This window comes from Cervus elaphus, chromosome 15 (assembly GCF_910594005.1).
Source record: "Cervus elaphus chromosome 15, mCerEla1.1, whole genome shotgun sequence".
Taxonomy (NCBI): Eukaryota; Metazoa; Chordata; class Mammalia; order Artiodactyla; family Cervidae; genus Cervus; species Cervus elaphus.
The window spans coordinates 90,911,751-90,935,008 of NC_057829.1; the positions used below are offsets into that span (position 1 = coordinate 90,911,751).

Below are 23,258 nucleotides of genomic sequence, written 5' to 3' on the forward strand. Positions count from 1 at the left end.
CATCTCCCCGCAGCGGGTGAGGCCAAGGCTTGTTTCTGAGGGCTGATACAGTCCAATCCGCCTGCGAGATGAGCTCGAAGACTGTGTTCTGGTGTGCTCCGGGCCAGCGGAGCCCTGCTCCCCTGGCCAGGCATGGACAGGGAGGGGCCGCCCTAACCCTTTATAGAGGTCGTCTGTCCTCTGGAACCCTCTGTCCTCCTTGGAACTCCTGAGGATCCCAGAGAGCTTTGGATTACCAGCATTTTATTTATGTACATTTACCATGTTAAGAATTAAACCTGAGAATTTTTTAATGCATTAATTTATTCTAAAGTAATAATAATAAATTCACTACATATTATCAAAAATAATGTATTCATGTGAAAATAACACTATTTTCCGAGACCAAAAACACATAGAAGAGTGGCACTGTTTTGCACTTTTGCCAGTCTCTTTAATTCTTGCCTTAATGGAAGACAGGTGGATTCTCATAGCTGCTCCTGCATTTAATCTGTTTATCACACATCATGTAGCTTATGGGAAACTCTTCTATGTACTTGTGGGAGAATGAAAATTTAAAAGGTAAATAGCACCTCAGTGTTACTATGAAAATAGTGTTCACCTCACAGTCCTCATAACTGGGTCTCTGGGACCCTGAAGCTCCCCAGACTGGACTGTGAGGACCACTGTTCTAAAAGTAAAAAATGTTTATTGTTCCTGAAAGTTGCCCATTGTCTCTCTCCATGCGTTCTCAGTCACTTTAGTCGTGTCCAGCTCTGTGCGACCCCATGGACTGTAGCCCGCCAGGCTCCTCTGTCCATGGGATTCTCCAGGCAAGGGTACTGGAGTGGGTTGCCATGCCCTCCTCCAGGGGATCTTCCCACCCGGGGACTGAACCTTGTCTCTCATGTCTCCTGCACTGGCAGGCAGGTTCTTTACCACTAGTGCCACCTGGGGATCCCCCACGCTGTAAGGAGTCATAGAACTTGTGTGTTCCTGATTTTTTTTTCCATTTTTTCCTGTGTTCCTGGTGTGGCAGAGATGCCATGCTCTCTCCAGGTGAGCCAGGCTCCTTTGCCCTTGAGTATCAGCGGACCACAGGCAGTGACTGCCTTTGCGCACGGTTTCTGTAGGCCTGCCCTTAGCTGGGCAGTTACTCCAGGCTCACCCCCAGGACAGAATCTCCCTCCACGCCTGTGATCTGGGCCCTGAGCAGTGCCTGGGACCACAGAGTCCCCACTGGGATCCGAGAGGCCGGTGCCACATTCTTCACCAGGTCGGTGCTTGCAGGAGGAGTAAGTGAAGGGCAAGAAGACCACATCAGCTGCCTGCTCCAGTTTCCCATTTGGGGGTCACTTCTATTTGAAGCACCCCCGCTCCTTCCAGGAAATACATACCTACTCTTCAAGACCCAGGCACTCATCAGCTCTGCTCCAGCATTTCCCTCCCCATCTCCTTGCTTGTGTTGGTGCCCACCATCCAATGCCACAGTTTTCTGCAGCCTGTTTTTGTCGTATGTTAGAAAGAAAGGCTGGCTTGGGGCTCTGTCCCCCACGGCCACCACGAGACAGCCCTCTTCACAAGCCGGGAACATCCCTTGGGTTTTCCAGCTGGAGTGTCTCACTGTCCTGACCAGCCCAGCCCGGAGATACAGGTTGGCAGAGGTACGTCTGTGTCCTTGGCACTGTGTCACTGCAGACCCCACCCCCAGTTCCACAGCAGACTGTCACAGGCTTCACAGGGTGTGTGCCATCCCCCCTCAGGACACTCACACACCCCCACCCCGTGCACCAGGCTGAGACTCTCAAGTAGGTGTATTTAGTTCATGTGGTCTGACTTGGTTAGGCATGTGCTGAAATGAAAATACCATGTTGATTCCTGAATCTTTGGAGTGACCTATAAGCTTTTTTATTCTTTGTTTTTTCTCTGCTACTCATAGGGTTGTAGAGGTCATAGCTGACATAACTGAATCAGTTCCGTTCAGTCACTCAGTCGTGTCCGACTCTTTGTGACCCCATGAACCACAGCACACCAGACCTCCCTGCCCATCACCAACTGCTGAAGTTTACCCAAACCCATGTCCAGTGAATCAGTGATGCCATCCAACCATCCCATCCTCTGTTGTCCCCTTCTCCTCCTGCCTTCAATCTTTCCCAGCATCAGGGTCTTTCAAATGAGTCAGCTCTTCGCATCAGGTGGCCAAAGTATTGGAGTTTCAGCTTCAGCATCAGTCCTTCCAATGAACACCGAGGACTGATCTCCTTTAGGATGGACTGGTTGGATCTCCTTGCAGTCCAAGGGACTCTCAAGAGTCTTCTCCAACACCATTAATTCTTCGGCGCTCAGCTTTCTTTGTAGTCCAGCTCTCACGTCCATACATGACTACTGGAAATAACTGAAATAAATGCCGTTATTTTCCCTTAAGCAATGTTATATTTCATCTGAAATGAAATATACATGTATTAGAGCACACGGAAAGAAGAGGGTATTTAGAGGTCATCCAGTCCTGATGTCAGAAGCAGCTGTGGCTGATAGAGGTGAGGCTGGCGCTCTGGAAGGCCAGCGTCAGGGGGCTCCTTGGTGTTTATCGATGCAGAGGCCCCTTGGCATGCGCAGCCCTGGCTGAGCCTGGTTAGCAGTGGGGTGACCTGCTCTGGCCCCTCCGGAGACCCCCGGCTGGGCTGCTGGCGCTCTGCCTACAGGAAGTGGTGCCAGGCCCCTCCTGCCCTCACTGTGCTGGGCGCTGACCACTTCCCTGTAGGAAGGCCGGGGCGAAGGCCGCTGGGCAGCTGCCCTGGCCAGCAGCAGCTTTCACCCTGAGCGTGTCTGAGAGCCAGTGGGGCCGCAGTGCCCTTCTGCCCGACTGTTCTCTGTGCTCGCGTCAAGACCGCGCTCCCTAACGGGGCCGCGCCCCGAGCCGAGCCCGAGTCCAGCCGCGCGCTCTCAGCCAGGGGCCTTGCCTGCCTCTGCCAGCTGCCGTGTTGCCCAAGTCGGGCTTGGCAGCCTGAGGGTGCTCTCGGGGTAAACGGTGCTGCTCTGTTTACCCTCAGGCGGACACAGGGAAACCGGGCCCTCCATTCCTCCAGCAGACACTCACTGGGCGCCTCCTCTGGGGCAGCCCCAGAGCTCTCTGTTGAGGTGCGGACCCCTCAGGCAGGTCCTTGCTCTGAGCTGTGTAGAGTGGAGGGCCCACTGTGATGACTGTATTATTAATGTTTAGGGTGAACTTGTAGAGGAGAAAGACTTGGCAGAGAATGTGACTTAGAATCCAGTTTAAGTAGATATCTTGACCTTCAGGGAGAAAGCTCTTCTTTGGTTAAAGAAAAGGTGTCTAGAAAATATGCTTCCTTCCATCTTGTCTTTTCAGAAATGTAGTAAAACTGAAATTTGTGGTCTACAGTGCTATGGATTTTAATACATGTGTAGATTTCTGTAATGGCCATCACAAGCAGGGCACGCGAGTTCCATCACCCTAAAGACGCCCCACTGCCACCCGTTTGTAGTCACAGCTGCCGCCCCAACGCGCGGCAGGCGCCGCTCCGTGCTCTGTCACCGTGGCTTGTGGTCCTGAGAATGTCATGGAACTGGGCTCAGACGGTGTTTATCTTCTGAGCCTGGCTTCTGTGAATGGTTTAATGCCTCTGAGATTCATCCAAATTGTTTTATGTATGTGTAGTTTATTCCTCTTAATGTTGTATTCCACAGCATACGTGTTATCTTCCTGTGTTTATTACAGCCATTCTAATAACTGTAGAATGCTATCTCATCATGATTTTAATTTGCATTTCTCTAACAGTTATGTTGAACATCTTTTCATGTGCTTATTTACCAAACTATATCCTCCTTTGATGAACTGTCAATTCAGGTCTTTTGCCCATCTTTTTAAATTAGGTTGTTTTCTTACTGTTGAATTTAAATATTTTTGTACATATTCTGAATATAAGTCCTTTATTGGATATATTTCCAAATATTTTCTCCCAGGCTCCAACGTGTCTTGTATCTCTTAACACTGACTTTTACAGACCAGTTTTGTGGGGTTTTTTTTTTTTTTTCATTTTGATGAAGTCCAATTTACTTTTTAATTTATGGATTGTGGTTTTGATGAAACATCTGAAAACTGTTTGCCTAACTTTGGGTCACAGAGGTTTTCTCCTCTACTCTAAAATTTTCTTTTTTAGTTGAAAGTTTTTAAATAAATGATTTATTTTAAATTAATTTTTAAAAGGTATGAGATTTAGTTCAGAGTTCAGTGTTTTACATCTAGATATCAAGTTTTCCATCACCACTTTTTGAAAGTAATACCCTTTTTCCATTGACATGCTTTTGTAACTTTGTCATAAACCATTTGGACATTGTATGTTAGTCTCCTTCGAAAGTCTCTATGTTTATCCCTTTATAAATTTCACATTATCTTCATCTATAACAGCATAATAGAATGTCTTAAAACCTGCTGGTGTGATTTCTCAGCCTTTTTTTTTTTTTCTTTTGCTTTTTTCAAAATGTTTTGACTGTTCAAGTTCCTTTGCCTTTCCATGTATGTTGTAGAATCATCTTGTCTGTATCTTCAAAAAATACCCCTGGAATTTTGACTGGAATGGAAATAAATCATTGGATCAGTGTTTGGAGAAGTGAAATCTTTTTAATACTTAGACTTCCTATCCATGAACATGGTATGTCTCTCAAATGATTTAGGTTTTCTTTTATAATATTATCAATATATCAGCATTTTGTAGTTTTTAGCATAAAGATCTTATATACAGTTAGATTAAATCAAGTATTTCAGTTTGGTTGGAGCTATTACCAGTAACAGAACTGTGATTGGTTTTTGTGTGTTGACCTTGTACCTGGCTATATTCGCCTATTAGTTCAAAGTTGGCTTTGTTGTTGGCATGTTTGTTTGTTTTAATAGATTCTTAGGTGTTTTCCCATAAATCACATTGCCTGTAAATGGGGACAGTTTTATTTCCTCCCAAAATATATTTATTTTCTTGTCTTATTGTAATGGCTAAAACTTCCACTGTGATATTGAATAGGAGTGGACATCCTTGCTTCTTTCTCAATCTTGAGGGGAAAAGCATTCATCTTTTCACAGTTAAGTATGATATTGACTGTAGGTTTTTTGTCATTACCTTTATTGGATTATTCCAGGGTGGCTGAGAGCTTTCATCATGAATGGATGTTGAAACTTCTTAAATTTTTTTCCTACCATGATTAATATTATTATATCTTTTTCTTCATTATGCTGTTAATATGGTGGCTCATATGAGTTCATTTTAAGTAGACTTTATTTTTTAGAACAGTTTTAGATTTACCAAAAAAAAAAAAAAAAAACCAATAATAATAATTGAGTAATACAGAGTCTATTTGTCCCCACATCTGTTTTGCCCTATAATTGACCTCTTGTATTACTGATATACTTGTTAATTCAATGAACCAGTGTCAGTATCTTAAGTTTATATTTTATTCAGATTTCCTTAGGTTTAACCTAATGTCCTTCATTTCAGGAACCAATTCAGGATACCATATTAGATTTGGTCATTATATCTCCTTAGATTTCGCTTAGCTTTGACATTTTCTCAAGATTTTCCTTGTCTAAGATGACCTTTGCAGTTTTCTAGAGTACTTGTCAGGAATTTTGTAGAATGTCATTATATTAGAATTTATATGATGCTTTTCTCATCATAGACTGGAGCTATGGAGTTATAGGAGGAAAACCACAGAGGTAAAGTGCCATTTTCATGAAATCATGTCAAGGGTCCATACTATCATTATGATTTAACACTGTTGAGGTTGGCATTGACGTCTACCAATATTAAGGTAGAGTGAAAGTCACTCAGTCATGTCTGACTCTTTGCGACGCCATGGACTGTAGTCCATGGAATTCTCCAGGTGAGAATACTGGAGTGGGTAGCCTTTCCCTTCTCCAGGGGATCTTCCCAACCCAAGGATCAAACTCACGTCTTCTAAACATTAGTTCATACTCACATCTACATAGAATTCGAATCCATTATTACATGGATCATTGTAGCCACCTCCCCTTGCTTACCTGTACACTCCTCCTCCATCAGTGAGAAATGGGCTCCCATCTTCTGCCATCCATTTACTTAGTTATTTGAGCCCAGTATACTATATCACAGTACTGGGATTTTTATCTGGTACTTCCATGGGAAATAGCCTTGTCAACCAGAGTACAGTGTACAGTACAATTCCTTTTGCCTTAGTCTTATAGACTCCACTTGTTTCCACAGTTATTTAGGTCACTGTTTCTCCCCACACAGTTTAGTGGAGTTGTTCATACATTTGTAACATGGTTAGATTCTCGTTACCACTTGCATTCTTTCCTGGAATCCTCCATTCTCTTAAATATTTTGTTGTTATTAATCTGTATACATTTCATGTATGTCTCTATTGTTATTCCTTTTACAAAATGTCCAAAATGTCATGTAGTTGGAGTCATAGAGCATGTAAACTTTTCAAAAAAAATTTTTTTCACTTAGCAGTGTACCTTTAATATTCTTTCATGTCTTTTTATGACTTGATAGGTCAGTATTTACATGACTGCATAATACTCCATTGTATGGATGTTTGATAGTTTATCTATAAAAGGGCATCTTGGTTGCTTCTAGCTTTCAGCAATAGGTAAATAAAGCTGCTGTAAACATTCATGTGTGGTTTTTGTGTGGACATAAGTTTTCCAATCTGTTGAGTGTAAATACCTAGGAGTGCAGTCACTCTTTCATGTGGTAAGCTTCTGTTTAGCTTTTTAAGTAAGGAATTAGCAAATTTTCTTCCAGAGTAGTTGTTCTGCTCTGCCTTTTCGTCAGCAGTGACTGAATATCCCTCATCCTCGCCAGCAGTCAATACTGTTGAGGTTTTTTGTTTGGATGGTTGGTTTTTAGCCATGAATAGTGTCTAATTGTATCTCGTTATTTTAACCTAGAACTCACTGCTGACAGATGACGGTCAGCATCTTTTCAGATGCTTATTTGTCACCTCTGCATCTTTTTTCGTGAGGAGATGTCTGTTAAACTCTTATGCTTAGTTGCTCAGTCTTGTCTGACTCTTTGCAACCCCATAAACTATATAACCCGCCAGGCTCCTCTGTCCATGGGATTCTCCAGGCAAGAATCCTGGAGTGGGTTGCCATGCCCTCCTCCAGGGGGTCTTCCCAAGACAGAAGACTCACTCTCCGGCACGGCTTGTGCAAGGCCCAAGTTAAACTCTTATCCACTTTATAATTGGGTCATTTTCTTGTTGTTGAGTTTCTAAGAATTCTTTGTGTATTTTGTATACACGTCCTTTATCAAATACATGTCTTGCAAATTTTTCTTTCAGCTTGTGACTTTTCTGTAAGGTATCTTAACAGCATCTTTCACAGAGCAGAAACGAATTATGATAAAGTTCAACTTACCCACTTTTTTTCCTTTCATGGAGGTTTTCATAGTTTTGCCTGTTAGATTTAGGCCTATGATACACTTTGAGTCAGTTTCTGTAGAAGATACATGGTCTGTCTAGACTCATATTTTGCATGTGACTGTCCAGTTGTTCAAGCACCATTTTTTGGAAAGATTATCCTTTTTCCATTGACTTGCCTTTGTTCCTCTAATTCTGTTCCATTGATCTATGTATTTTTTCACCAATACATCCTATCTTGATTAATGTAGCTTTATAATAGATTAATTTTTTCAAATATTGAATCAGCCTTCCATTTCTAGGACAAACTCCACTGAATTTTAATGTCTTGTTTTTGATATATTTCTCAATTTGATTTGCAAGTACCTTGTTGAGAATTTTTGCATGTATATCCATGAGAGATCTTGATCTGTGCCTTTCTGCATGCTTTTTGATTTTGATATTTGGATAATTATAGCCTCATAAAATGCCTTGGGAATTGTTTCCTTCTCTATTATTCTTAAAAAATTATGCTGAATTGATATATTCTTTTAAATGTTTGATAGAATTTTCTGGTGAAATTATATGACCCTATGATTTCAGAAGATTTTAAACTATGCATTCAAGCTCTTTGGTAGTTACAGGACTCTTCCAGCTATCTGTTCCATCTTTGTTGAGTTTTGGTAATTTGTCAGTTTTGATAAATTGATCTAGTGCATCTGTGATATGAGTATTGCACACAGATTTTTTTTTGTAGGAATTATTTTTATCAATTTAATGTCTGTGAGGTCAGTAGTAACATCCCCTCTTTAATTTCTTATGTTGATAGTTAGGGTTTTTAGTAAGTCTTGTAAAGATTTATCAGTTTATTTTTTAAAGAACCCGGTTTGGGCTTCATGTATTTTACTCTACCATGTTTTGTTTTCAGTTTCACTGGTTTCTGTCGTTACCTTTATTATTCCTTTCCTTCTTCTTCTTTTGGTTTATGTTGATTTTCTTTTTCTGGTTTCTTAAATTGGAAGCTTATTGTTACGGGCTTCCCTGGTGGCTGAGATGGTAAAGAATCCACCTGCAATGCAGGAGACCCAGGTTCGATCCCTGGGTCGGGAAGATCCCCTGGCGGAGGGCATGGCAGCCCACTCCAGTGTTCTCACCTGGAGACTCCCCTGGACAGAGGAGCCTGGCAGGACCATGGGGTCGCAAAGAGTTGGACACGACTGATCAACTCAGCACATTATTCTTCTGCTTTATATTATCATTAATTTGAGACCTTTTTTCTAAAATATGCATTTAATACTATAAATAGCCCTCTAAATATTGCTTTAACTCTGTCCCATAGACTGTGATATGCTGTATTTTCAGTTTCATTCAGCTCAGTTTTCTTTTCCTTAAGACTTCTGCTGTGGCTCCTAGATTATTTAGAAATGGCTTATTTACTCTTCAAATGTTTGGAGATTTTCCTTTTGCCTTTTTCCATTATGATCAGAGAAAATCATTTGTCTGATTTCAATTGTTTTAAATTTGTTAATGTTTGTTTCATAACCCAGAATACGCTATATCTTGATTAGTGTTCCATGTGCATTTGTAAAGAATACACATTCTACTGTTACTGAGTGTTCTATAAAGTTAAAACAAGTTGGTTGATGGTGTTTTTTTCTTTTCCCATCCTTGAATTTCTGTCATATTTCTATCAGTTACAAGAGAGGAGTAGTGAAGTCTTCAAGTATATTGTGGATTTGGCTAATTATCGTTTCATTTTTGTCTGCTTTTGCTTCATGTATTTGAACCCTGTTGTTAAGGTACATAAACGCTTTAGGGTTGGTATGTCAGACATTTATTTCATTTTATTGCTATCTATCTTATTTCTTACATTTTATTATTTTATTATCACATAATATTATCTGTTTTCTGTCTTTTCCCTCTGTTTTTCATTTTTCGTTCCCCTTTCTTTCCCTCCTTTGGAATAGTTTAGCATTTTTTAGTTTGTGATCTGTTTTTCACTATATCATCTCTTACAGTTTTTCTGGTGGTTGCTTCAGGGATTATAATACTTACATACATCACTGTCACAGTCTAACTGGAGTCAACGTTTTACCACCTTAACGTGGAATATAGAAGCCTGACCGCCACGGAGCTCTTTCAACTCCTGCTGATGGTTTACACCTGCATACACTGAAAATCTTATCTGTTGATGTCATGGTTTTGCTTTCAGTCATTAAACATATTTTGAGGAACTCAACAGAAGAATAATCTGTGGTATTTAGCCAAATAGTTACCATTTCTTTTGTTCTGCTTTTATTCCTAATGTTCCATGCTTCCCTGTGGTATTATTTTGCTTCTTACTTGAAGAGCTTCCTTTAACGTTTTAGATCTATTGGCACTGCATTATCTCTAGGTTTTTTTTATCTAAAAATGTCTTTATTTTAACTTCACCCTTGAAGGATTTTTTTTCAAAACGGGATATAGAATTCTGAGTTGATAGTTCTTTTCTCTCAGCACTTTTAAAACTGCCATTTTGCTTCCTTCTGACCTCTGCAGTTTCTGTAAGAATTCTACAGTCATTCAAACATTGTTTTCCCACAAATAATATGCCATTTTTCCTTGTTTTCAACTTCTATCTTCATTCTTAGATTTCAGCAGCTTCATCTTGATGGGTTTGGGTGTGGATTTCTTTGGGATTGTCCCTTTTGCACATGGCTGAGCTTCTTAAATTTATGGTTGTATATCTTTTGCCAAATCTGGGCAATTTTTAGCTATTATGTCTTTGAATTTTTTCTTCTACACCACACTTTGCTTTCTTTCCTTCTGAAACTCCAGTAACACACGTGTTAGGCCTTCTGGCTTTTCCAGCATGTCCCCGAGGCTGTTTTGGATATTGTCATTTGCTTTTGGCATTCTTTCCTGCCTCTCAGGTTGACCATTTCTGCTGACTTGTCTTCAGGCCAGTCGGCTGTGCCTCGGGCATCTCCAGTCTGCCCGGAAGCCCATGCTGTGCAGTTCTTCCTTTTTGGATATTGTATGTTTCAGTACTATGTTCTCTGTTTGACTTTTCTTCTAAAGTTTTTTGGAAACTCTTTCTATTTTCATTTGTTCCAAGGGTGTTTTCCCTTCTCACGGCATTCTTATTACCGTGTAAAGCTGTAAGATCCTGTAAAGCTGTCATCAGTTGATGTTTATCAAGTCATCACATTGTACACTTTGGGTATCTTACAATTTTGTTAATTATACCTCAGAAAGTTTGGCGAGGCAGGGATTGTCAGGTGAGTCTAACTTCCATGTCTTCTTGGCCATTACAGTTGATGATTTTCTTTTCCCAGGAAGGCTGAGGATTTCCTGACTCTTCATATGCTGAGTGTTCTGGACCTTGTAACCCTCTCATTTTGAGTAGATGTTCCGAGACCCTGAGTCTCATGTGAATCCTGCGGGTGACGCTGATATTCGTGTTGACGAGACCCTTGACCTGGCTGGATGCAACCTGTGAGCCCCGGCCAGGCTTCTGCGGCTGCGCTCTCAGTGTCCGCGCCCTGCATCCCCCGTGGTCCTCCTCGGGGCTGCCCCTGGACCACAGCAGGGGCTCAGCCTTCCCTCCATTCTCAGTCTTGGGTTTCGCGTGGGATCCACCCGCACAGCTCCGGGTCTGGTTTTCCCAGTCCCTTCCTCCTCCACAGCCTCCCTGGTCATCTCCCGCACCCTCCTGCAACCACACAGGCCTCTGGGGCGGGGCAGCAGGAGCAGAAAGACAGAGAACGCAGGGGGCCCAGCCACCTTTGGGCCCACAGCTCTTCCCCTCAGAAAGGACGTTTGTCCTCAGAGCTCTCAGCACCTGCACACACCGCAGGATTGCCTGGGGGCCAAAGAGTTCACAATAGTAGCCCTGGGGGGGGCTTCCCCCTCCTCAAGGCAGCAAGGGCTCCTGGGTCCAGGCCGCAGTCCGCCCTGTGTGCGTGCAAAGTCCCTTCAGTCATGTCTGACTGACCCCCTGGACTGTAGCCCACCAGGCTCCTCTGTCCGTGGGATTCTCCAGGCAAGAATACTGGAGTGCGTTGCCGTTGCCTCCTCCAGGGGATATTCCCAACCCAGGGATCGAGCCTGCATCTCTGAAGTCTGCTGCATTGGCAGGCGGGTTCCTTACCATTAGTGCCACCTCGGAAGCCCACAGTCAGTCAGTCCTGGCTAGGGATTTTTGAATTAAAAGTGGCAAACGGGTACATCATCGCAGTGCGTCTTCAAATTCCTCTTCCCCAGCCTTTCCTCTCCACAGCCCTCAAATGGCTGCCCTGTGCTCTGTGCCCAGGCTTCATAGAGGCGTTCAGTAGCGTGTGCTCACCCCATCCCCTGTCACTCCTGTGGTCTCCCTCTCGGGTTCCTTCCTGGGAAGGTCGTCTGGCTGCTCTGATGCTGAGACAGCATCAGGTCACGTTAGCCAGTTTACGCTTGAAGAGCACGTGGTGTCAGAGCTCTCCTGGATTCACCTAGTCAGAACCTCGCGCTCACTCCAGGGTGTTGCAGGCTCCCTCTGTGCCAGAGGCCAAAGAAGGCCGGGCCTGGGCTGGAGAGCCCTTGGAAAGTCGGAAACCTGTCAGGCGACTGTAGCCCAGGCGTGGACACCAGGTTTGGTGCTGTGGCAGGGCATCCCACAGGCATGCAGTGTCATCAGCAGCCCGGCCCATGGTGTCCCATCCAGCAGCCCAGGAAGAGGGAGGGTTTAGAAAATAGTCTTCACCAGGTTTAGGTGGTTACAGTGGGTGGGTCTGAATAGTCACCCAGGCTGAAGTGGAAATGACCAGGTCCTTCGGATAAAGGAGAGCCAAGAAACAGTCTTCCAGCAGAGCCAGCCTTGACCCAACCTGAGCCCCAGAACAGGCTGGAGAGGGCGAGGGAGAGGAGCGCCCAGAGTGTGGCCTGCAGAGGCCAGCCTGCCCTCCGTGGGGACCTTCACAGGAGAGAAAGGTGGTGGTTCAGTGGTTGCCCCTTGCTGCTGCTGTTGGCCAGTCACCAGGTCATGTCCAACTCTTTGCAACCCCACGGACTACGGCACGCCAGGCTTCCCTGTCCCTTACCATCTGCCAGAGTTTGCCCAATTCATGTCCATTGCAGGTGATACCATCCAGCCATCTCATCCTCTGTCGTACCCTTCTCCTCCCACCCTCACACTTCCAGCTTCAGGGTCTTCCAGTGAGTCAGTTCTTTGCATCAGGTGGACAAAGTGTTGGAGCTTCAGCGTCAGCATCAGTCCTTAGGGCCACCTGAAATGACGGTCCCACCGCTAAAGATTTATGTAGTCACCTCACCAAGACTCTTGAGTCCCTTGGACTGCAAGGAGATCCAACTAGTCCATCCTAAAGGAGATCAGTCCTGGGTGTTCATTGGAAGGACTGATGTTGAAGCTGAAACTCCAGTACTTTGGCCACCTCACACGAAGAACTGACTCATTTGAAAGATCCTGATGTTGGGAAAGATTGAGGGCAGGAGAAGGGGACGACAGAAGATGAGATGGTTAGATGGCATCACCGACTCAATGGACATGAGTTTGGGTAAACTCCAGGAGTTGGTGATAGACAGGGAGGCCTGGCGTGCTGCGATCCATGGGGTCGCAAAGAGTCGGACATGACTGAGCAACTGAACTGAACACCTTCAAGAGAATGTGTTTTCCACATTATGTTCATTTTTATGAGCAGATTTTTTACTACATTTCAGAATGATATTCAACAGCTCACAGTGTTGCCCCCCCCCCCACCCAGTGTTGTCCCTCCTTTTTGGAGAAGTGGGGCTCAGGTCTTTTTTTTTTGCACAGGTCCGGGGCAAAGGCATTGACTCTGAGAGCTGCTTAAGACTAATTAATGCATTTGCTCCCTACAGGGTGGATTGAGTTCCAGGTAAAAAACATGATGTGCTTGATTGCAGAATACTGCAATTTCAGAGCTGTTTGTCCTAATATATTGCCGGGCACGCACAGGATGAGAAATGGTTTCCCATGAAAAATTGACGATGAAGCCGAAAATGTTTGATAAACTCTGTGCTCACACATGGGCTTGTAATTGTTTTTTTTTTTTTTTTGTAATTGTTTTATTATACGATGCTTCTGCCCTTGGAAGGAGAGGCGCTCTGTGACTTGGCAGTGACCCATCAGAGCAGCCCCGGGGTCTGGCACTCCGGTGAGGGTCAGGAGCAGACAGGGCTCCCCAGAGCTGCCCTGTCTCAGTCCCTTCACACGCACCCCTCACTGTCCCTGCCGGTTCGGGAGGTTCCCGGCTGCTCTCCTGGACAGCCTGGGCAGCGTCCGCTCCCCAGGCCAGAGCACGGAAGACGGGACCTGCAGCTCTGCACTCTCAGAGGAGGGCTGGAAATTGGCCTTGGCGTCCTGCAGTGTTGACTTGGGCTGCTTTTATTGTTTCTTTTTCGAGACAGCTGTCCCTGAAACCTCTTTTTCTCCAAGTTACCACCAAGCTGCCTTGCTTTTCTTTTTTCTTCCTTTTATTTTTAAGTTAGGCACAACAGCGGTGACAATAATAATGATTAACAGTTTGATTTCAAAACGCTTTCTAAAGAAATCACAGTAAACAAAGTCTGTTTGCCTAAGGAAACCCTCGCAGCAATCAGCTAGTCACACAACCGCATGTGCTAATGAACCCAAAGCTGTTAATGTGGTTTCTTCAGTTAAATTGATTCATGAATTTTGAAGAGAACATTATCTAATGAATTTTCTTTGAATAGAAAGCAATTAAAAGGACAAATCAGTCTGATTAACCCCAAAGTCACCCTCCTGCCACAAATGGTGTAGAGTTTGAAATTATATCATAAAAAACTAGAGCACATTTGCTATCTTTCTGCCCTCTACTAATCCATGTAAATTAATGAACAACAAAGTCAATTTCTTTGCTGACCCTTTTCTAGTATCACCTGGATTATGCTGATGTTTAATTTGCTTAATGTTATAATAAAGACTAAACAGATTTTTTTCCCAGTGAAGTGATTATCATTTCCTTCAGTTAAGAAGTGATTTTTATTATTTAACACGCGTGTAAGGGTGTGTTTCCTTTAAGAACCAAATCGCACTTGGCCAGCTTGGCATAAAGTGTAATTAGTGCTGTTGCGGACCCAGGAACTGCCCGTGGAATCCTTCCCTTTTGTCGCCGTGTTGGGCGCTCCTGCCCTCGCCCTAGGGGAGGGGGGGGCGCAGCTCCCTGTCCCATGCTTGCAGGCACCCGTCTTCTGGGGAAAGATGAGAGGCCTCAGCTGAGACGGCCCGGCCTGTGCCCGGCTCCTCTGCAGTGCCCTGCGCACCCAGCAGCACTCTCGGCCTGCAGCAGAGGGAGAGGCTGTTCTGTGTCCTCCTCTTCACCCCTGCAGCAGCTTGATGTGGCTGCTCATTAAAATGGAGGCAAGGCTGTTTTATCTTTGCCGCTCTGCTCCTTATGGATGCCTGGAGCCAAGGTCACCGCCAGCCTCATGGACCATGGTATCTGGCATCCTAAGCCTGCTCGCTCTCGGGTGTGGACGGCTAAGCTAGTGTCATACCGCGGTCCAGCCCACGGCTTCCTTTTCCTTCTGCGTCCCAGCTGGAGTCGGAATTGAACAAGCAGTACAAAGCTTCCAAAGTTGGTGTGCACGCAGGGCCTTCTGTGCTTGTGAAGTGAGCCGTGTGCTGATCCACACCCGCCCGGGCCCAGGAGAGCGCGCTGCAGGCCCCCCTGGAGCTCCGGGGAGGTGGGGAGGTGGGCAGGCGAGCCGTCTGTGCTGCCCACTGGCGAGGCCTGCAGAGGTGCCGGCCGGCCCTCGGCTCACCTCCCGCGCGTCCTCCTCATCGGTGACGTGGTGACAGGACCCCGTGCAGAGCTGGGTTTTAATTAAGTAACACCTCTGTGTACGTTGTTACGTTTTCTCTTTCAGGACTGGCAGCTGTTTGTATCTTAGCTGTTGGAGCTGTTTGTCCCAATAACGTCATTTGCTTTCTCCCTTTCAGAGTCATTCACCAGACAGGTGTTATGGAAGCTGCTGAAGCTTGTGAAATTCGGAGAAACGGTTTCTTACCAGCAATTAGCAGCCCTGGCGGGCAACCCCAGAGCAGCGCGGGCCGTGGGAGGAGCCATGAGGAGCAACCCTGTGAGTGTGCGGCTGCGGGGGTCAGCCCAGCCACCGTCAGCGGGGCGCTGCGCTCAGGGTCCAAGGTCCTTTGATTCAGGCGCGTGTCAGAGGCGACCTGGGCTGCTGGGGAGGAGGGGAGGTGTTCACGTCAGGGCCTCTGGAAGAGGGCCGTCCAGTCTCGGAAGGCTGTGGTGTGGGTCTGGCTGAGGCCATACTCGCCTGAGGACCCTGCAGGGGGTGGGAAGGGCACCCCATCCACACGGCAGCTCGGCCTCGGAGCCCTCACATGATTGCACGGGGCCCTGGAACGTCCCCGGTGTCATCGGTCTGCAGTGCCCGTCAGACCCGGGTGCCGTCACCCTGGGAGGGTCTCTCCCTGAAGCCATAGGGACTCTGTAACATGGTGGGAGAGTGCCATCCAATCAGGAAAACCAATAGATGGTCACATCGTGGGGTGGGGAGTCACTCCATCAGATCGACCCAGTTTTTAAAATGTCACTGTGGCTTTGCTGTGTGTTCCCTGTAGGGTCTCCCTCCGCGCTCACCAGGGAGAGGTGGGCTTTGCCCAGCACGGCTTGCAGCCCCCTCTCCTTGGCTGGCGGCCCCCCGGGGCAGGGCCAGTGTCTCGGGAGGGCGGCCACTCGGCCTTCCGCACAGAACTGCACCATTGCTGGTGCAGGGGCGGCTCCTGTGGGTGTGCGTGCACGGTGTACGTCCGCCTGGAGAAGAGTCTGCGTCCGTGTTAAACACCCCAGATTGTCGGGAGCAGCGTGCGGCAGAGGCTGGGGGAGCGGGTTGGGGTCGTGTTTGCACCCCTTGTGCTTCCATTACAGCGTCCCAGTGTGTCGTTCACACACACCGCCTCCACACCCTGCAGGCCTCGTTTGTACGGCACACGTGGATGACCCTGGATCAGCTTCCAAGGGTAACTGCTAAGGTTTCCCAGTGACGCTGATGCGGCTCCTCCCGTCTGGAAGGCCCCCACCTTCTCCCAGGTCACTCTGTTGGACAGTTTGACTTCACCCCGTGCTGTGTGTCCACTCAGGGCCTCCAGGTGAGCTCTGGAGGTGCCTGCTTCCTGCATCCCAGGGTCACCGAGCTGTGTAGAAATTCTCCCGTCTGTCCACACTCCATTCACACCCTGGGGACGCTTAATCCTTCTGCTCCCCTCCCTGAGGCTGGCCTTGCGTCCCAGCACGGCCTGCCCCCTCGACGTGTGCAGCTCCGCTCACTGACGTGCACAGGTGCGGAGCCCACACCCGCCCCTCGTGACACCCGCAGGTCCTTGCTCTCTGAAGTGGCCGGGCCGTGGCTGCTGGCGACGGCGCGTGTGGCAGCACTCAGAAACCTTTATTTTCCCACAGGCAGCAGGACTGCCTCCTCCTGCTGTCAGTCTCTGTGACTATCTTGCTCAACTGTGGCCTCAGCCCCTGACATCTGTAAAGCAGGCTCGCACGGGGCCTGAGACGCATCTGTCCTTGCAGTCCCTGTCCTGACTTCCCCGTGGGCACGTGCCCAGGTGGCCTGTGGACACGGGGAGGATCCTTCCTGCACCGTGGCCCTCGTGGTGGTGCCGTCCGGTGACAAGGGCGGTGCGGCGGCTGTGAGCCGCTGGCCTTGCCCTGAGCATCCCTCTGCTGCCGGGCACTGCCTGGCCTCACGCAGGAACCCCAGCCTGAGGAGAAGGTTGCAGAGGACCCAATAGATGCCTCCAGGGGTGGCTCAGAAGAGCTGGGGTGCTCCCGGAAGGAGACAGCCTGCGTGTGGTGCAGCTTGGCCAGCTCGGCAGAGGCAGCCGTGCTCAGAGGTCTTCAGATCGTCCATAGAGCGGGCTGAGGGGTCCTAAGGGGACCCAGGGACCTGAAGGGATAAGGGGCCTAGTCAGGGACTGGACTCGGCTGACGCGTCCCTTCTCAGTGCCGATGGCAGAGTCCAGCTGCAGAGCCACACACGTGGGCTCCGGCGCAGGGAGCGTGGCCTGGAGACGTACCCAGTGAAGCCATCTCTCTGCTCAGGAGGAGCGTGACGGACAGGTGGATGCAGAAGTCGCAGAACGCCCTGGCGCTCACGGTGCGCCCATCCTTGGCGTCCGGCAGTAAGCAAGGACACGTGACGGCCTGTGCTCGAGGCGGGCGCTGCTCCCCCGCAGACTCAGGGGTGGTGTCTGCTGCTGTGGGGTTTCAGCCACCCCAGGCCCTTAGTTTTTCCAGAATTTTCCATGAACAGATTAATAGCCCAGGTGTAATGACTTGGTAGCCCTCCAGAAGGCCCTGTCCCAGGCCCAGCCCTTGGCAGCAGTCTTCTGGTGGGGCAGGTTGAGGAGGGCTCACACCCTGCCTAGTAAAGCCCCCTCCCACTCATCCTCAGAATTTGCCAAATGCAGTTCAGAGGCAATCAATACTTGCCAGAGAGTTTCCCCACCTTTTCCTAAACAAGTGCATTCCTGAGGAGTTCGTTTATTCGCAGATTTGCCATGAGCCTTAATGACCCCCCGAGTCTTGTCCTGCCAGTCACCCAGATGGCTGTTGATAAAGATTTAGCATCATGTTCTAAGTGTCAGGGCTGTCAGTGGGGCTGAACCATTTGACCAGAAGAAAAAAACGCACAGGGAGCTATTGATTACAGCTTCTCGGTGTCACTTGTTCACCAGGATTTAGGTATTGATGAGGCCGCAAGTGAAAACAAGCTCTTTCCCTTGTGGGCTGCTACCCACAAGAACAAAGACAAAGCTGGAGAAAATATTCAGCCAGCACCAGAATCAGAGGGATTCCATTATTGATTGAAAGGCCCCTTCGTGTTATTTTTGTTGGAGACAAATCTATGGGTTTGGAAGTTTTATAGCATTTGAGAAAGGGTCTGTGTAAGTGATGGATTCATGTATTGGATGAATTAGATTTCACAGCATGAAGATTTCAATGCAGCTATGATATTATGAGCTACTTGGTTATTGATAAAAATTACATTTCATGCAGCACAGGCTTTAAAGGAGAGGGCATAGAGGGTATGGATCCTTTGAAATGTCCTTAAGGGCACAGTGAATTTTAGCAGGTTTCATTGTTTTAACAGTCTGGAACCTGTCACTGAAATTAGCATGAACAGGAGCAGCGTTCCCGCTTCTGGAGGTGAGAATCGCGTGTGTTTGGTCAGTCACCAGTTCCATCAAAGACGAAGACTGACCATGGCTATCTCTATAATTGTTATTCCAGGCCAGCAGTCTGTTATCTGCATGGTGCATAGAAAGAGAGGGTCACATTACACACTTACAGTTTTGTAGCTTGTTGGGCAAGAGGGAAGAAAAGCAGAGCTTGTGTGTGAAGTCTGCTGTTTGGGAGGAAAATTGAATTGGGGCCTAAATGTTTATAAAACTAAATTGAATTAAGCATCTGCCTCCTTATCAGTCAAAAACTTGAATTGTGTATTATCTAATCATGTCCTCCCAGCAATTATTAATGTGACTATTGTATTTGATAAAAACCCCCAATCAGAGCAAACACTCTGTTCCTAAAGTTTTCTGTTCCCCCCTGGTTGTGCGCTGTGGGCAGGCCCAGCAGGGTGACCGCTTCTCGCTTGGTTAAACTGCACAGGAGAGGAAGCCCACGCTCTCCTCAGCACGCGGGGTTAGAACTCCACAGACAGCACGTCACCATGGCAACCCAAACTCCCCAAAATCCGAGTCAGGACGGGTCTGTGAGGCGGAAGAGGTCAGACTGCCACCTCCCGGCCCTGCCTCTGCAGTCCCCCAGGGCAGCATGCAGAGTGCGGGCCTCCAAGCAGCTTTCGGACCCGGGCGAGAGGCTGGCTGCGCCCTCAGGTTGCGGAGTCTGGCCTGGGCTCCACGGAGGGCGTGGGGTCACAGCGTGCGCGTCAGGCATGTGCTTCCTGCCGTGTCCTTACTGAGCAGCGCACGTCCAAGACAGGACAGGGCCGGGGATCCAGCCACCCTCCCGGGACAGGGGCCACCCCACAGAGGGGCACCCAGGCGGGTGTGTGTGTCGGGTGACAGCCTGCTCCCTCCACAGGGAAGCCCTCCGGTGAGGGCAGAGATGACCTCCTGGGGAGCAGAGGTGCCTGGTTTCCTTGGGAGGAGGCCCCTCACACATGGGTCTCTGAAGGCCTCACCCAGCTCCCCACCACGGCCCCTCTTCCAGACAGGACCCCAGTGCCAGGGGGCAGGTGGCCCCTCTACCAGACTCTGCAGGTGCTGGGCGGACACGTGCCTGCGTTCCTCAGTGAGTCGCCCTCCCCTTGAGGGTGGGGAGGGGGTGAGACCAGCCCAGGAGCACCCCCCACCACCTGCAGTCAGAGCCCCGTGTGGACAGCAGCCCTCACCTCCAAGAACGGACCCGGTGCGGCTGCCAGGGGCCTCTCCGGCCTCCTGCTGAGGCGGCCCCGGCCAGGAGGGCAGGGTCCTTCTGGTGGGACTCGCCCGTGCGGCTGCAGGAGGAACCGTGTCCAGCACCTGTGGGCCCTGCTGTCCGCTCCATGGGGCCTCAGGCTCCCGCAGGTCCGCGTGCGGCCGGCTCCGGGCCCGTCCAGGGTGTGCCGGCGCTGGGGGAGGCCCTGTCCTCGGGAACCTCACAGCTGGTGTGCAGGCCCCCTGCCTGTCCAGCCTCCCAGGAACTGGGCCTGCACTGTCCTGAGCTGAGCTGAGCTGGTGCCGCAGCGCGGTGAGCTGCACGCGAGCCTCTCTGGGAGGTGGTGCTGGGCCCGTGTTTGCTGGTGCGTCTCAGGGATGCTCAGCATCTGGGCAGCTGTCACCCCCAGGACCCTAGCAGTACAGCCTTTTTGACTGTCGGACGGTTCTCCGTGTTTGTGTTTGTTTTCATTGTGAAGTGCCCTTGCTTCCAGTGAAGTCACCCTGCTGATTTAGGCAGGCATCTAACTACTGCACTTGTCGCCAGGTGTGAAAGGCATGGGGCAGTTTTGTCTTCCCGTTAGGGCTTTTTTGGGAGGCGGGGAGGACCCTGTGGGAGGAGGGATGGGGGGCATGGCCCCAGGGCAGAGGGTCCGTCCAGCCTGGGATTCGGGGGTCTGGTGACCGCTTCTCAGATAGGAACAGATAACTGGAGCTTTCTCAAACCTTCTGTTTCAGAGGCTAAGGAGGGAAGCAGCCTCCACCCCACCCCCAAGTCCACTGGTGTCTGTAAAGCAGGGGGTGGCAAGCGATTCCTGTAAAGGGCAGGATGGTAAATGTTTTAGGTTTTGCAAAAGCAGCCACAGATAGTATTTACCAAGTGGGCATAGCTGTGTCCCAATAAAGCTTTATTTACAAAACCAGGTGTGGACTGCATGGGCCGCATTCACAGTTTGCCAGCCTTGGGGTTAGAGTGGCCTCTGAGTACAGCATTCCCTGACTTTCCTCTTACTTCTCGGAAATGTTTGGGAACTTTGCAGGAATGTCTTCTTAACTTCCGTACATATACTTTTTTTTTTGTACGTATACATTTTAAATCACCTATCAAGTGAAATTGTTTTCTCCTCCCAAATCTTAGCATGAAGGGATTCTCTAGAACCCAGGCTTTTTGGCACCAGGAACCAGTTTCGTGAAAGACAGTTTTTCCATGGACCCAGGATCGGATGGGGGGTTGGTTTTGGTTGCACCTGCCACTCCCCCCCTTGTGGTCGGGCCTGGTTCCTCACAGACCACAGACCGGGGTGGGTCCGAGGGCTGGAGACCCCTGCTCTAGAAGATGCCCCACATTTACCTTGGGCCGTTGGGCCTGCCCCAGCCCACCCAGGACACTCAGAGGCCAAGGGGCGACTCGTGCTGAGATGGGGCCTGCACGTGGCTGGGGGGGGCTGCCGGGGTGGGCTGCGGGGCCAGGCTGACGTGGCACCTGCACGTGACTCGGCGGGGCCGCTGGTGTGGGGCGTGGAGCCGAGCTGATGTGGCGCCTGCGCGTGGCTGGGCGGGGCCGCTCGGCCGGGCCATGGGCCCAGGCTGACGTGGCCACCTCGCTCTCTTGCAGATCCCCATCCTCATCCCGTGCCATCGAGTGGTCTGCAGCAGCGGGGCCGTGGGCAACTACTCTGGAGGCGTGGGCGTGAAGGAGTGGCTGCTGGCCCACGAGGGCAGTCCCGTGGGGAAAGCAGCCCGTGGAGGGGGCTCCCGTGCCACCGGATCCTGGCGCGGGGCCCTGGGTGGCACCGCCAGCTCCCAGCCCACTGGCCGAGACTGAGTGTGCAGTGAGCAGCTTGCTGGGCGTGGGGTGTGTGCTGGGAGGGTGGCGGGGTAGGGTGTGCTGAGGGGGGGTGAGGGGTGGGGTGTGCTGAGGGGGGTGTGCCTCATTAAAGGAGCCGGAGTCTCAGAGGTGTCATGTGTCTGCTTCTTTACGTTTTACCACCAAGTGAGCCCAGAGACTGGCCCCCGTGCCTCCAGCTTGTTCCCTTCGGTCACTGTTATTGCCCCCTTGCTAATTCTCTTGAGTCAGAGGTGAGAAAATGGGAGCCTGGCCAACGTGAGGACGACTGCCCTGCAAGGAAGAGGCATCTGGTGCCCGCCAGGAACCGCTGGCTGCCTCGGACACCATGGCGGTACCCAGAGCCAGCCGGCCCCGGACCCCCGGACCCTCATGCAGGCCTATCCTCAGCAAGTTGGCCTGCCTGCAGCGTGCTCCATGCCTGCGCTTTTCTCTCAGCTGCCAAAGCTTCTGGGATGATGCTACTGAAGGAACAGGGGCAGCCCTGAAAAGACATGCTTACTCAGAGACTCCAGCTTTATCTTCCCAGCTGCCAGAAGGCTAATGCATTTGGGGTCGCGTCAGCGGAATAGAAAATAGCCACTTGCCAGAATAATTTGGGAGAACAAACAGCTCTTTGTGCCTGAGGTAGCCCCTCCTGAGGAGTGCAGTTTCACGCAGCCGGTCTCTCACCACTCCTGGCCTGAGTTCTCTCGGGACTCAGGGCGATTAGGGATGCCGGCCTCTCCTTCCTGACCAGCGACCTAGAGCCTGGAAGTCCGGCCGCCTGCGAGGTGGGTCCACTCCGGTCATGGTGCGGGTGGGGAGTGTGTCCCGCACCTGCTGTGCACACCATCTAACACGTGAGTGCCATGGCGTCATCTTAGCTTCACCACCAGCCTAATCCAGAAAGCATCAGGGAAGCTTGTGGCTATATATGTGGATGAATAAAATGGAGCATATGATGGATGGAGGAAATAAACGGTGCTTGGCTGGGCAATAGAAAGCTGTGTTTTTGTCAGGGGCACCTGCGACAGTGTAGACAGCAGCAGGAAAGCTTGATAGTGTGTGTGTCCCCACACCCGGGTAAGGGCATAGCCCTGGATGTGTGTGGTTTGGGTGCACTTTTGTGTTATCTCAGCAGTGACCAAGGACCAGGTACCTCACACAGACTAACTAGGCTTTTCTCAACAATCTACAATTTATTACATCGTTTTCTTACATCAGCCAAATTCTGGATTTTTCTCTCAAAAAATAAAATACAACCGTTTCCCCGTTGTCTTCTGATCTGGTCCTCCTCAGGACTTCTTTAGAGCTGAACAAGACAGTCTTTACAGGGAGCTGCCTGGATGTCTGATCTCTGTGGACGGACCCCGAGTCTCCCTGCTTCAGCCACCCAAGCTCATGGCTCCCTGGGTGAGCCTCAAGAGCTGTGAGTGACTCCCCCTCTGACATGGCAGGAGGGTGAATGGGGCCCCGGGTGCCCTTCGCATCTGGGGGCTGTGAGGGTGGTTGTGTTCTGAATTCTCTGAGGTAGAGGCTCTGCTCCAGGAACTTGCAGACCCAGGACCCCGCTGCCAGAATAGAACCACCTGCTGGGCGGCAGCCCCAGCTCCCAGGCCT

At 49.4% G+C, this 23,258-nt stretch overlaps 1 protein-coding gene across 4 annotated transcripts in view; it reads left to right on the top strand.

Moving 5' to 3' along the window:
* MGMT (O-6-methylguanine-DNA methyltransferase) overlaps positions 1–22,641 on the top strand; it is a 275,999-nt gene extending 253,358 nt beyond the window's left edge. For 3 of the 4 annotated variants that reach the window (XM_043925966.1, XM_043925967.1, XM_043925969.1), the window contains 2 exons: positions 15,335–15,474; positions 21,426–21,764. In XM_043925966.1, coding sequence (XP_043781901.1) covers positions 15,335–15,474; positions 21,426–21,635 — 350 coding nt within the window. In that variant the 3' untranslated portion in view covers positions 21,636–21,764. Of the gene's footprint in view, positions 1–15,334; positions 15,475–21,425; positions 21,765–21,887 lie in introns of those variants that run through there. The other variant, XM_043925968.1, reaches the window with a different exon arrangement.
* The last annotated feature ends 617 nt before the right edge of the window (positions 22,642–23,258 follow it).